The sequence below is a fragment of the Aptenodytes forsteri genome, unplaced genomic scaffold (genome assembly GCF_000699145.1).
Source record: "Aptenodytes forsteri isolate BGI_AS27 unplaced genomic scaffold, ASM69914v1 Scaffold151, whole genome shotgun sequence".
In the NCBI taxonomy this organism is placed as follows: Eukaryota; Metazoa; Chordata; class Aves; order Sphenisciformes; family Spheniscidae; genus Aptenodytes; species Aptenodytes forsteri.
Window position 1 is genome coordinate 6198715 of NW_008795939.1, and position 15858 is coordinate 6214572.

Here is a 15858-nt window from a genome sequence, read left to right on the forward strand (position 1 = left end):
TGAGCCGCTCCCCGGTAGCAGCTGTGCTCGCCAGAGCGCGGCTCGGCCTTGCGCCCCTGGGAAACACAGGAGCGCAAGTGTTGGGCCGCTGGCCTCGGTGGTTCCCAGCCCGTGCAAATACAGCCGTGCTGCGCTGTAGGAACGGCAGCAGCGAGGGCTGCCCAGCGGGGAACCCCGCCTTTGCTGTACTCCAAAGCTGTTTACTTGTTTGCTATGCGCTGTAGGAACGGCAGCAGCGAGGGCTGCCCAGCGGGGAACCCCGCCTTTGCTGTACTCCAAAGCTGTTTACTTGTTTGCTACCCTTTTCCGGTTGCAGAAGATGCATGCTGGCCACCCTTAGCACTTGGTAGGTGGAGGGGTGATACCAACTGTATGCTAGCACCTTGTTGGCAGCTTCAAGTCATAAACTGAGTATGAGCACACTAACGGAGTTACAGCCTCCCAGTCTGGCCAGAGCCTGAACGTATTTATGGTCTTGTAGCTTTTGATCCTAAGCGTGCGTTAAAGAAATGCTAAAGGGTGCAGTCAAAAACACGTAGGCATCAGTGTGTATTTTGTCAACGTGTATCATTGTGATGGTACAAGGAGTTTGCTGTTCTCAGTCCTTTATGTCCATGTCATGGCTTTGGACTAACAGACCAGTTCATCTGTAGTGCCTGAGGATAGATGTCAAACCATATGGAGAGAGATGTTTCTGTGTTTTGCTCTTGTGTGTGCTTGAGGAGGGGCTGTCATAGTTCCTTTTTAAATGTCATTTGCTTTTCAACTCACTCTGTTAGTTTTCAAAACCTTGTGTAAGTACACAAAAAACAATCAAGAACGCTATCTTACCATTCATCCAAAAATACATACCTTCATAGCCCAGGTTAAGAAGAAAATGGCAAGCATGCTATCTTTCTTTCTTGGTGGATAGCATAAGTGCTTCTGCTAGCGTGTTAGACTAGGGGGTCAACTTTATTTTTATCCATGTTGATGCATTGCTTTCCCTCAAAGGGGTTGCCCATTTTGCTCCCTTGTCTTATATTGTCAGTAAGTTGATACAGCTTTTCGGTAATTTTGATTTGTTTTTTAAAACTTTTTTTTTAAACAGAAGAGAAATTAGAAATTAACCAGCTTGTTTTACAAAAGAGATCTGGAATGTGAAGTGTGACGTTAGCTCTTTTGTCAGTAAGGAGGATTCAGGGCTTCTGTTTATTTCAGTTGAATATATTCACGGCTGCTAACAGAGGGACACAAGTTGCTGATAATGAACCATCTGAATTGTGGATACTTGTGAAAATCTTGGCCTAAGCCAGTTGTCTGAAGTTGCTCAGTAATTCTGTGGTAAAGCAATAGAAAAGAAAACAGTTCTTCTCTTTCCTAGTTCACTTTTCTATGAATAAAATTTTTTTTTTCATTAGTTTGTATCAGAAGACAAGGATATTCTAGTTTGCCTCAATCATCCAAGGACTAAAGCTGCATAATTCTTTCCATATTAGCTCTGTGATATAGAATATGAATATTTTACTTGGGGGAGGATGGAAGGGTCTTCAAGGATCTATTTCATTTATGTGAGAAATACGTAATTTATAATTCTTTGTGTTTTAACTTTTAATTCCATTTTACTTAGGCTTACTTTCAACAGCAATTACAATATGCTTCAGAAGTTAAAAGCAAGACTGTTCGGTTAATGAACTTAAGAAATGCAGGAACTCTGAATGACACCAGGTAAATTTTATTTTGAGATATTCATATGAAAATATCGTCTCTGCATTTTAAAATAATTTCTAGACATGGTAAGACTATCAAACTAATGTAATGTTGATACGATGATGTAAAGGAAAAGTACCGTTTTAGCAAAAAGCATTTTGAGTGAATTTGGGAAGTCAGTACATAATTCATGTAGCTAAACATAGGTGTCTAGCACCATTTCACATACGTCAGGGTACATGAAATTTCTCCTTGCGCTGAGAGGATGTGACACAGTACCTGTCAGAGACTTCTCCCCCTCCTGGTGCAGCAGTTGGAGGCCCAATGAAGGATTGTGCAGATGTCTAAAATGGTTCTTAGCATTAAGTGCCTGAACTGCACCCTGAACCAGTACATGAATCCTGCCTAATCCTAAGGCTTTCTGTTCTCCACGCCCCTAGGTGTTTCTGTGGTGTCCCTCACATGAGTGGCATAGAGTATATTTCAGTAACTGGCTAGCAAGAAACTTTTTCAAAAAGTTACGTTCTGTATCATCAACTGAAAGATACTGAGTCACCATAGTTCATAGTAACTGTTGTATTGCCATACCCATTAGCAAAAACTGAAATGATTTCACTGAATTGTCTGTTGCTAGGTACCCACCTACACACTCAGCTAAAAGTTGACACTGATACGGATGGAAAAATTTAACCTAATTTAATTACATTTGGTTAATTAAACTGATCTAGACTTTGTTCCCTGTAACTTTTTCTACTTATTTAAAGAGGATAACAGAAGCAGTCTCACAAGTGCTGTAAGCCTTACATAATGGCTACAAGGGTGCTTTGAGACTCTCTGAAGAAGGTAGTAATTGTATGTATTAGTTCATAAGCACACTTTAAATAATGTCTAATTACCGGGCCACGTTGGTAATTCCAGTTGAGAAGTTAAATGCTGTACATAGAGATGTCATGTGGTATTGATGTTTCTAAACTGCTTATAGCTACAGCGAGTTTCTTAGAGTCAAATGACACGTGCTTCTAAACGGGAGATGTTTGTCTCTGTTCGTAGAGTTCAGAACTAATTCATTCTTGCACAAAGTCCTTTTATGAAAATCCCTTATTTTGAAATCTAACTCTGTCCTCTTAGTACACAGGGGTCAGTATATCTAAGGAAAGAAGTACAGATTTCTCAGTTAAGAGCTCTCTACTACCAAAATTTCAAAATTCCACCTCCATTTATAAGGTAGATTGTTAACCTACATTACCTTAAGAAAAATGACTACTTGTTTTATATGATCATTTCATGGTTACTGTTTCCTCCAAGGTCATGGTCTTCGTGTGTTTTTATTATAGGGAAAATACTGTCTTCCATGTTTTTCCTCCTAATTATGGGCTTGTATGTCATTTGTAGCTCTTTAGATGAGACCACTTACGAAAAACTGGCTGAAGAAACACTGGACTCCTTAGCAGATTTCTTTGAGGACCTAACAGATAAGCCTTTTACCCCAGAAGATTATGATGTCTCTTTAGGGGTATGTTTTAAACATTCTATTACCACTGTAATTATTGTAGATTTTTTTTTTCTTTGAAGGAGAATTTTAAATTAGTCACCCTAGTGCCAACACTTAAAATACAGTGAGTTTTTACAGCTTTATTGTTAAAATATGCCTGTTTATACTGACTGGAGCAACTATTCTGGTAAAAAGTAACACATGCTGTTGTATGATTTGAGGATTTAAAATGTTTAGTGTATAGAGAAAGACATAATATAGAATAATAAATGAGCACAAGAGGAGACAGAAACTGTTTTCTAATTTCACAGTGGTCTATAAATTTTTCTAAACATGCATCGACTTCTGACATCAGCAGTCACTTCTCTCCCGGTGAATACTAGGACAGGCCTACGTGGCATAGTACATGTACATCACATGTAACTGGTAGAGCATTTTCTTTGATTGCCCTGAATACCGAGAAGCAGCATTTGTCTTGACCAGGTAAGAGTATGTTTGTCCTGGCTTTACTGATGACAGCCTGTGGTGGCGAGAAGCAACAAGAGGATGCAATGTTTGGATAGGTGGTTGCAAAAGTGAGACCATACATGGGGAGAAGGCTGCTGTCACGGGAGACATTGGGTGGCTGCTAGCCTGATAATTGGAGCCTTTAATAGGTCAGCCACTCAAATTCTTTTACAGGAGTGACAGACTTAGATTGAAAATGTCCATTCTATTTGTATAGGGAATTTATTAGCTTCATATACAATTCCTAAAGTTGTTTGTATGTTACAGCCCTCTACGTGACTTGGAGGAGAGAGCAGTTTCTCCCTACATTGCCATCTGCAACACAGGTCTTTCACTACTGCATTTTTTTGATGTCGTATAGCTGCTGCTCCCTCTTCATGTCTTACTACAAGGAGGTTGCTTTCTACTAGCCCTGTCAGTTAAGGTTTTATGCTCAGGGATGTTGAAGCAGATGGTTTGGGTTGCACTGTGGGAAAAAACCCAAACCAAAACAAAAAACCCAATGCTGTAGTTTTCAGACTTGCTCCTGTGTAACTTTGTCATCATAATGTTCAATAGCTCGGATAGAAAATAATGTATTGTTAGTAGGATTCTGTTGTTGCCCTTAGCAAATACTATTTGTTGCTTTAATTAAGTGTGTAGATAATGTTATGCTAATTGCTTTTCTGGTGAAAAGCAAAGAATTGTTTAACCATTACTATTCAGTGTGTTTTAGCATATCAGCGCCTATTAGTCTGATTTAAAGAGCTTAGGACAAAAATCAGCAAAAAGGTTGTACTTACCTCTTTAATATTCTTAGGCACTTCATTATGTGAAGGTGATGAGTCATCTTATGTCAGGATTTTCTCTCCAGCCACTGTAGAGTGGATTGTTTGACATTGACTCACTGTGAAACTCAAAAGGAATTATTTTTACATCCATCTTAGTTTTGACCAGTACTCCTTTGTTGCACAGACTGTATGATGACATAATGATACATTGTAGTTTCTGTTAAGAGCGAAAGGTTAAATAGTCCCAAGTTTACCAAAGTTAATTCCAAACAAAGCTAGTGCTATAGCAAACCACAAGGTGGCGAACGTGATAAAGGTCTGTTATGCCCGTGAATTGTTACGAACTTGATGTCTTCATGCAACCTTCGTGTCCAGAGAAGAAGATCTCTTTCGAAGAATATTCTTGTTACCAGGAGCTAACAAACATTCATCCAGTAGTACAAAACACATACAGTAATATTCCTTAAAATATGTTAAAAATATCTTGCAATTTAAGTGCTTAACAACTCAAGTTGTATTTTCTAATGTTCAAAAGTATTGCAAAATGTTTTAAACACAGCATTCGAAGTTAACCTTTACTTAATTGCAATGACAGAGCAACAGTACTCCAACAGCTGGCACACAGTGTAAGCAATAGTATAGATTTTTTGTTAACTCTTTGGAAACCTATTTACTTACAGTGTTTCTGTAGCATGCAGCATAACATCATGCTGAATACTTAATATGGCACTAAAGAGCACGTAGAAGAATAGTGAAACCTTTCTATTGCTATTCAGGCCTAATCCCCCAACCTGCTCTTATTCTGTTGTATCTCTACAGATCTAAGACCGCTGAGATACAGAAAAGTTTGAATTCTGACAACCAGAGAAGTAGCTTGTTCTTGTCCTTCTTTGCACTAAACCAATATCCAATTAATGTAACTGGCAGGACAACCTGATGACAATATTAACCAGGGGAGCCTTTTATTTTTATTTTATTGATTACAGATATAAATCCCTTATCAAGCACAGAAACAGCATGGAAACTAAGGTAAAAAAATCAGACCTTGAGAGTATTATTTCATGGCTGATGATCCTTCAAATATGTCAGAAACCAGTAACACTGAGTTACTTTGTAGGGGAAGGAGGCTCTAAGCTGCGGCCTGTGCTGCACAGTAAGTTTGCAGGCAGTAGGTACTCATAAATGAAAGTATATTTTTCCCCACAGTAGGTGTTTATACATAGCAAATAGCCCTAGCAATGATGATAGCTCTATTAGTATCTTTTGACTAAAGCATGAAAGGTATGATTCCCTTAAAGAAGCTGTATCGTGCTATAGGGCATGAAGTATTTGAGAAACTGTAGATTAAATATGACTAACCTATTACCTGAATCATCAGACTGTATTCTGTAGAGATACCCTTTTTAATTAGCATAATTCTGATCATGTGTAGGTTAACTCTAGTCCAAGTAGTGTTGTTCTTTTACTCCTAAAGTTAGGACAGAAATATTTTTGTCAGAGTTATGTATGCTTTTCAAATGCACTTGTGAAAATGTCGGAGAAATGTGAATCATGTCAGTAAGAAATGCGAGTAAGAAAGAGAAAATAAACGCTCACTAGGATTATGGTCTAAAGCTGGCATAACTAAAACAAACCAGACCTCATGGAGTTTTGAAGTGGAACATTTTTGAGGTATGATTCAGGATCTAGGCACTTCATCAGAATTATTGGAGAAAGAATTGTCTTTATTCACTGGGAAACTGTTACAGTTATTTAAGAAAAGTTAGGTAAAATTGCATGGCTCAGGAATCTAGCAATGACACATAAAGCTTCTTGCCTTTGAACCACACCAGTTCTGCATTGTTCATGAATAGAAAAAGTTGTTATTGGATGATGTTTTAATCGTTGCAAAATGAACTAGCAGTCCTTTCAAGGTGACAGGTCAAAGCTCAAGAGTATTATTTAAGTAGTGCCATTGTGAATGGTGCAAACACACTAAATCAAACTCTGACCAGAAGGTTTAAAGTCTAGATCAGACTCAAAGATATGCAGCTTGTCCTAGGTATTAACACAAGTTTTTGATACCTATCATTCTTCCAAGCTATTATTATTTGGGAAGTAGTTGGGAATGTGATACAGATATGTAAGTTTCTGTTTATCTACTGCAGATAATGTAATTCTTGTCAAGTAACAGGATGCAAATTTTTAATTTCTCACTTACTTTCTTTGTGTTTTAAGAGTGGAGTTCTAACAGTTAAATTAGGTGGAGACATGGGAACATATGTAATCAATAAGCAAACACCAAACCGGCAGATTTGGCTGTCCTCACCCACTAGGTAAGTTATGTGTAAGTTAGTTATGTAATATCTGCAGACTGGGTGGAAATGTACTTCCCCTTTTTTTATAGCACGGCACAGGCTATGTAATATCCTTTTCACAAGTAACCCTTTTACTCAGTATAATCTCAAAACATTATATAATCTACATGTTTGATAATAATTTGTTACAGGGGTTTGAGGCACAGTGCAGTATACCGACATACCTAAATTAATCCAGGAAAAGTGTAATACAGAATTTTCATACCCTGTTCTGGTCCAAAACCACTGTCTACAGGAATATAGCTTACTCACAGAAAAAACAAACAGCCGTGATTAAAAAAAACCCACAAAGCTTTTGCTGGAAAAAGAGTGATGATGATGTTATGATCTAAACCTCTCTTTGTATTTAAACAGGGTGGCTCCTTCCCCTTTAAGCTCGTGGGATTTCCTGCTTTATATGTTTATGTGCTCTCCCACTGGTTGTTTTTGTCAAGCATCTGCACTTTACAGGAGCATTGGCTAGCTGTTCCCTCTGCCTTCTCGAATGCTGTGTTTTGATCCATTCCAGGTTTTCTGGTTGGTTCAGCAGGGAGGGCAGCCAGATATGTGGGAAAATGTTGTAGCTGTCTCCCCAAAAAATCTGTATTCTCTGCCACTATCCTGGGGAAAGAACTGAGGGAGTTGGTCAGTGTTGCTGGTGAAGGAACCAGCTAGCTGGAAAGTATGAGCACTCCCAGTAACTATGCAGGCGTACCTCTTGAATGTTGCTCAGAAAGAATGTATTGATTGCAAAACCGGGAATGGTTTTGCAGTAGTGGAATTCTGCAGTAGGGTTTGTGTCAGGGGGAAAAAAAAAAGCACAATGGAATTTAAGATTTTAAGAGAAACAAATTTAATAGACATAAAACTTACCTAAAGAAAATTCTAATTTTGCTTTAGTGTACTTATGTACCAGCTGGTGCACAGCATACTATAGGTTAGTATTTTTTCTGCTAACTCCTCCCCTATCCCAGGATCCTATTATTAATTAAATAATTCACTTAAAAGGTACATGACTTGCTAAGGCACAGGCCTAGCAAGCTAACAAACCATTTTGTTTAGACAGATGCAGGCTGTGTGTCAGAATTTATTCATTCCATATATTCTGCAACAAGCATAATTTCCAAACCTTGATTCTGCTTAAAATGACTGTAAGATCTTTGTGTCACTGACACAAAGGTTTCATCTATTTATGAAAACCAAAATTCAGAGAATTCTATCTGTTTGAAGCCAACTCTAGTTGAGCTAAGACATACATGCTCCAGAACATGGAATTTGTGAAAAAAATGTTAAACTTTTTTTTTTTTTATTGCTCCAGTAGTGAATAAAAATACACAAGGAAAGAGATAAACGTGAACATTCTCTGAGGGTATTTTTCATCATCTGTGATGAAAAATGATTCACCTACAGACATTAAGTTTTGTGCTTCCTTAACTGGTATTATGGTAAACAGTGGTATTTCCTGAAATATGATGCTACATGTTCACTTACTTCCTAACTTCTGAAAAGCAACTCCAGCAAATACTATATAATTTGGAGTGACATACTTCTTAAGTGCAATATACTAGGAAGTGAAAGAAGCAAACGTTACTGCCAGTGATCATTTGCATTGAACGTTATATTTGAGAAATTTCTACAGTACACGTAGAATCTTGAGTCTTTAAGAACATATCCCAAGGGAGACAAATTCTTAAGATGTGAGAGAGAGACATTTTCTTGAATTTTTTTAACCTTCTGTTTGCTATCATGCATCTATACACTGAAGTGAACTTAAGCTTGTGTTTCTAAAGCTTTACTTAGTTGACAGTTTTTAAAAAGGGGGTGAGGGGGTGGGTGCAACCTGCCAGCAGTGTGATTGCAGGAATTTCATGTAACTCCTTTCACGGAAAAGACTTTTCAGCCTTACACAGCATCTCTTAATAATGCCTTAATGTGATTTCAATCTTCTCTCTTACTGTTTAAAAACGTATGCAGACTTTCCATGAGAAATATATTTAGTCTATATTTAACTTTGTAGGCATTTAATAGAATTCACAAGATGACTTGCTAAAATTATTAATATAAATGAAAAAAATCACATTTGTACAGCATTTTGGAGATTCAGAGAACTATGGAGGTGTTCAGTATACTAACTGTATCACTGGTATTTACTAGGTAACATTTGAAAACAATTCAAATAACTTACGCATTTATTTTCTTTGTCATCGTTGATTAAATGGCCTGCCTTAGCCTGATCTTCATGAATGGCTGCATCCCATTCTGTCATTCTCTAGGTGCAGGACAGTATAAACATGCGCTTGTGCTGCAAAGACAAAGAAGTGAGAAACGCGTAGTAAAGTAACTGGAGCACATAATCTCGATTCCAAATAGCTACAAGTTCACATACAGCAAGTGAGATTTCGGTGGAAGTGGCTTTGATTTGTGTTTGCATTTGTGACTTCTCATAGTTTGGTTAGTGGTTAGAAAGTTCTTCATTTGAATATTGCAAATAATTCAGGATATTCATGGTGCAGATTAGTGTTTATGTTTGTAGAAAACCTGCAGATTGTTCGTGTGTATATATGATAGTCTGTTTTCTAGCAGACCTTGTGTGTGGATTGTCTGAGTTCCAAGGCATTTTGTCCTACGAGTTCAAGGATAAGACTGATGGTTTTTGTGTTTATCCCAGATGACCATTTCATTCCTTTCTCTCTTCTTAGTTTCTCTAGCTGACGTTAACAGTAGTGAGAGCCTTTCAATCATTCTCCTGTTTCAGATGTGGAGAATTGGGTGGACAGAAAGGTCTGGAATGGAACCTGAGTGTTCAAGTTTCTTTCTTGATACTTAGTGTAGGCCTGAAAAATCAAGCAAACAACTATATGATAGCACAGAGGAAAATAACATTTTAAATATAAATCTCCCACATGCCAATATATTTGCTTTCAGCTGGTAAATTCTTTTGTTGCATCTGAAAAGAAAGTGAGAATGGTGATCTGTGTTCTGCAGTGCTTATAATATCTGCATGTGACTGCTCCAAGAACTAATCAATAGCATTAATTCAGCATTATACAAATATCCCTTGTAATATTCGTGTGCAAGAAAATTATACGGGTGAGGGAAGAAGGGGGTAGGGAAAGAAATTGGGGAAATGAGTGCCAAAAGCAAGAAGGGAAGGAGGGAGCTTGTGTCCGCTGGGAGTGACTGATCTATCTTGTCACCTTTCAGATATATTTCTTGGATGGCTCAGCAGTTCCTGGCAGATCTGGCCTTTTCTGCTCCACTTCCCCAGACTGCCCACCAGTCCTTCTCCACGCTGTCCGTTTCCTTTACCTGGACACTCTCTGGGGTACATTATCAATACAGGCTTCCAGTGGCTCCCCATGAGTAATCTGTACTTACACAGTGTGTATTTTGTTTTCTAGTGGGCCCAAGCGCTATGACTGGACTGGACGGAATTGGGTGTATTCTCATGACAGAGTATCCCTTCATGAACTACTATCAAAAGAATTTTCAACAGCGTTAAAAACTAAATTGGATTTGTCCTGCTTAATATATTCTGGGAAAGAACATACTTGATATTCTACCTCATGGAATTTTAAAGACTTTAACCACAAGCCAAGCCCTTCCTTGGTTTCTGAAGTACCTGAGCTTAATTCTTCTGTTGTTTTTCTTGACGTCACTAGGCTGTGCAACAAAAATGAAAATAATACATTTTTCTCTAGTGCTCAGTCTTTGGGTTTCTGTGTCGCTGCTTGAATCTGTGTCCATCTGGTACAGGTGGTTGTGGTCGCCCTTCCTGTCACTGCATTTCTTACTTTGTTACTGCAGAAGTAAGTCATAAATTCTTACTGTCTGTAGTCTTGTTTGGATGTAAGGACTGACCCACCTGGTGACTTCTGACCAGTGCACAAATGCTAAACTTCTTTTGGTGAGATATTCACCCGAAACAAGAAATGCCTGCAAATTGCATTGACATAAGTTGTGGTACTGTGAATGCGTTGCATTAAAATTTGTGGCTATTGCAAGTGAATAACGCATCACAGTCAAATTGAACATGTCATAAATGAAATGACTGTGGCAGGTAGAAACTTTTCATTTTGTGTAATGCATGTAATAAGAGTTTTTCTCTCAGCATTGCAGAACTTGCTCTTTTCTCCCAATTCTAAATTCTAGTTTCTTTCACATTCAGATTTTTTTTTTTGAGCTAAACTTTAAATTACTTAGAGGTCTGTGTGGCTGTAAGCATCATACAGAACTGGAAAGGCTCGTATGTGATGTTTAAGCTGTGCAGCAATCTCTCTGCAAACACTTCATTCTGTTACTGTGCATTTCTCTTTCTGTTTCCTTTTGTTCTTCAAAGAGTAAAAATACATAATTTATTGACTTTTTTTTTTTAGTTGAGCAAAATTAAGATCCTCTTATGGTAGCAAAAATTTGCACTAATTTTGTTCTGCTGCATTTCTTAAGTGGGCCTAGATTGTCTTTTTTCAGCATGATGCAACAAGGCTCCCCGTGGTACCATGCTGATGCAGAAACTTTTCCCTTTTCACTTCTTAGAACTGAGTATGATACTTAGGCTGATGAAGCTGTCTTTTTCAGGCTGTTAAAAAATAAGAATTAAATAAATTATATACTCTGGATCTTAAACCAAAAAGCTTTAAAAGAAATTGTGAACTGCAAGAAGAACATTTCAACACTTGCACTGTTATATTATTACCACTGGTGGTTTTTAATTGTCTATAAAATGGAAGCACAAAACTGTTGACTAATTCTTGAGGAAATGGTTATACCACAGTCTTACAAATTGTTTATCAATATATGAAAAGATGTTCAGTGCAAACTATTTTTCTTCTTGGTTCCTCTGATGCTTGTGGTTAGTTTGGCATGATTCTCTGGCTAGCTAGAATTATTTCAGATGTGATTAACTTTGTCATTGAAAAACAATAGCTATATAGTATTGTTGCCCAGTATTTGCATTTAAAGTATAAGCGTTATTACTTGCTATTTCCCACCATTAAACAGAGAGTAACATTTCACTGGGAGCAGCTCTTGGTTAATTGTGCATGCTGTTTGAATGTTTTTCAATCAAAATAAAAAATATGACAATTACCTGAAATTTCAGCTCTGCTGGATGAGGTAAATACGATGACTACCAACTCATACGAGTACAAGAGTAAAAGATACTTTTTTTTTTTTTTTACCAAAGGAAAGAGCTGAAAATAACATCTTTTTACCGTTTTGAATTTAGAACACTGAAAATAATTTACAGCATATGGAAAACACGATTTTTTTTTTTTTTACCAAAGGAAAGCTGAAAATAGAACATCTTTTTACCGTTTTGAATTTAGAACACTGAAAATAATTTACAGCATATGGAAAACGATAGTATTTAGCTCAATCTCCTAGGAGTTCAAATAGCTATTTAAACACATTTGTCAAGATGTTAATGACTTGATATTTGAATCAAGAATACTTCCTCCTGGTTCTTCCTTTGCCTGATCATGTACAGCTTGTGTAATTATTTTTCTGACTGACTTTTCCAAAAATTATTTTCTTAAGTAATTTGCATGCAACATATTCACTAACATGCATCTGATTCGTATTTGGAGGTTCATTCATTCCCTTAAGTCTTGTCCAAATGTTTATACCAAAATAAAAGTTGCATGTAGAATTTTTAATTCATTATGTAAAGGTGTGATTTCAGGCTATGATGATAAAGCTAAAGACCGCAAACGTGCATGTTGTTTTGAATTCTTTGTGTTTCTTAAAACACTTACTGGAAAGATCCCGTTCAAAATCTGGCCAATTGGGGTGTATTTGATAAGAGCACTTCAACTTTCACATTTGACATGCCTTGCCCTTCATCCATAATGCTATTGCTATTTATGCAAACAATTTCCTGGTTTTAGGTAGCTGAGTAACAAATGGATTTAATCTAACTGGTGAAGATAAATAGTGTCAGCAAGTTAGAATGAGTTTTATCTCAGTGTATAAAATGAATCATAGGATGTGACTCATTTTTTGCTCTGATAGTTGCATCAAATTGTAAGTAAGGGCAAGGACTGTCAGCCATCACGCTCGTACAGTGGAGGCACAGGAGAAGCTCTGATCCTGATGTCAGACTTCGCATATTGCCCCAAGACAAAAAACTCTGGCGTACTGTTTTTTACTTCTGTAACTTACTTGAATAAGCAGATTGTTCTACAGTTACACAGCTGACATCACATCAATAGTTTCTTGCTTCACCTCTCCCAAAAGAAAGAGCTGAAGGAAAATCCTTTGATACAGACTACAGACAGTTAGTATCGATAAGAACTATCGCGTTACTGGCAGCATTTTTCCTGTAAGACAGTTGCTCCATCTTCAGTAAAGGAAAACAAAAGTACAGAGTACTTTGAAAGGTGAATATTGGCATTTGTAGCTGTACTGGATGCTCAAACTCGGCAGAGAAAGTGGGGTGTGTTGGTTTTTTTCAGAGTTATATCAGAGTTTTTACCAATAGCTAATGACTTTTTCTGATGATTGTATTTTTCTGCTTCTGGTCTACAGTCCGAAAGTCCTAGCATGTCTGACCTTGCTAAAATTCATTGTTTCCTGTGTGCCAGTAAGTTCTTTGGAAGTCTGGATCAATTGATGAAGTCAAGTTAAGTTTACAACTGCTCGCAGTCTGTATTGGTCACAAAATACTACATTTGTTTGAAGGAGTTAGGTGCCTAAATGCTTGTCCGGTGTTTGTTGGTTCATTTTCCTTTCCACTTGCTACAATTCTTAAGACACGTTGCCTCTTCCCTGCAAGACTGTTCAATGTGATAAAATCATCCCATCTTGTTTCCTTAAAATTCCCGAAGTCTTTTAGCAGCTTCAATAAATGGGATAAAGACGCGTCCTGAAGAGGTGGTAGTCGAGTAAGGGAAGGGGGATTCGCAGGGAGGTTTGTGTTTGATTACTTCTAGCTTCTGGTTAATGGTTGAACTTTGTGATTGTGCTAACGAGCTCTGGAATGTGTGGGAGTCCTGGGAAGGAAGGCAGAGGCTTGCCAAAATACCTGGAAGAGCATTCAGAATAGAAAAGGAAGCATGGGAGGGGCAGAAGCAAAGGCTATCAGGAAGAGATTAACTTTGCCCAACGGCTGATGTCGTTGGCAGGGCAAGGAAAGACATGGGGCAAGCTGCGTCATGTTGTGGCCCTTTAGGGGATGGTATTTTAAACTTACTGCACACCACTGTTTGTAACCAATCAAACATGTTCCATTCCATTTTGCTATCGAGGTTTTGTTTTTTTTTTTTAATTCCTGTTTAAAGATAACAAAAAGTTGTTCGGAGTTACGTCCCCCTCTGTCCCAAATTGTCTTTTATGTAAATTGTACTGTTGGCAGTTGTAGAACAAAGACAAGATCCATGACCGCTACCAAAGGAGATAGCCAGTGGAGGCTGTTTCACTGGGGGTAGAATAAACAGAGCTATGAACAAATAATGTTTTTTAAACAGTTAGTAATTATAGACTTTTTTTTGAGTTCAGGTTAAGGAAAGACAGACAAGTTTAGGTACGGAAACAGTAGATGTTTAAAACAAGCCATATAATGTTGTTGCTGCCTTCCCCAGTTTGCTGAATTGTTTTAAAAATTGTGTCATGGTAATTATGCTAAGTGATCAGTATTACAATGAGTAATTTTGTAAGCATTGTTAGTTTCCAGATGCAGGTTCTCCTGCTAGCCATCAATGTCCTCTACTGTTCTACTAAAAAAAATTGGGAATACATTAAATATGTTAATAGTATTACTCCTCTTCACAGCATTTTAGAACCATTAACCAAGCATCGTAAGGCCACTATTACAAAAGTAGCTTCAGAAAAAGGAAAACATTTAGAGAACTAGCAGATGAAGGTTTTAAACATTCATTAAGGAAACTGACACCCAGCACCAGTGTAAACCAAATAATCTGACACATACCTGGAAGTAAGACTAAATTTCCACTCCTCGTGGCTTGATTCTGCTTGAATGCAATATTGTATTACGTACTGATTGCTGTCTACAGCTGTCAGAAAACATTGTTACTGAATTGGTCCTTTTTTTTTTCCCTCGGTTTTGCTGTTTGGGGCTTTTAGACTGCAACAGTCACTTGAAGACTACTGTATGCACATGCATGTTAATTATTAACTATAGCTACAAGCAGGTGTTTTCAATACGACGTTTGAATGCAGTTTCATATTTGCTGTCAATAAAATAGGCTCTTGCAGTGCCTCCTTCGAAAGTCCACACCTTCGTGAAGAACACTGTTTGCCGCCTTTATCTTAATTTCTGTATGAGGCGTACTGCACAAACATCATCTGCACCTAACGAGGAAGAAACCAATCTGAATTAGGAATGCTGTGGGAATCTAGAATACTTAGCACCTGTTGAAAAATCATCTGCCCTTTCTCACCAGCAACTAACAACAAACCAGAAAACTTGTTAGTGGATTTTGTTTCACAGGCCCGATACTGGGGAAGTACACCGTTTAATTTTAGAGGGGCTTGCGTTGCGTTTAACTGCCCAAGAGAGCAGATAAGGAGCTCCTGGTGACATTTAGTGTTTTACAATGCAGAAGAAATACGATTCCAAAGAATCCTGTCAGGGCTGTTCGGCCTCGCCGTTCGGACATCAGCGATGCCTGTGGAATGCCAGCCTGAAGTGCAGTTCCCTTTCGGTAAGTGAAGGTTTCGGGAACAGTATTGGTAGGACTTGTGGAGTGGCACTGCGTGTTCTGGCCTGGAAACGGAGCTGCTCTGCCTTCTGCTAATCTTGGGTGTTTCAGCTATGAGTGATGATGTGAACACCCAGCTCCTCAGAGCTGCCAGAGCACACCAGTAGAGCGGAGGGAAGTTGGCCGTAGCTCTTCTGCGGTAAAAGGCAGGAGAAAAGCAGATCCAGAAGCATACGTGGAACACTGCACCGTGGTTTTAAAAGCTGTTTGAGAGGCCCTCCAGTTAGAAAAGTTTAGATGGGCAACGATCCCAAGTTCCTAACAAAGCGTTGATGTAAACGGAAAACACACACAAATGCAGGGCTGGGTGACAGCGCACCCCGAGAGCAGCCGCGGCGAAAGGG

The 15858-nt window shown here is 38.2% G+C and overlaps 1 protein-coding gene across 1 annotated transcript; it reads left to right on the plus strand.

Moving 5' to 3' along the window:
• Positions 1 to 326: 326 nt before the first annotated feature.
• On the plus strand, positions 327 to 11879 carry FXN (frataxin). The gene is made up of 5 exons (XM_009285287.1): positions 327 to 346; positions 1610 to 1707; positions 3082 to 3202; positions 6676 to 6773; positions 10196 to 11879. The coding sequence occupies exons 2-5, from the start codon at positions 1670 to 1672 to the stop codon at positions 10347 to 10349; spliced, it is 411 nt and encodes a 136-aa protein (XP_009283562.1). The 5' UTR covers positions 327 to 346; positions 1610 to 1669; the 3' UTR covers positions 10350 to 11879.
• The last annotated feature ends 3979 nt before the right edge of the window (positions 11880 to 15858 follow it).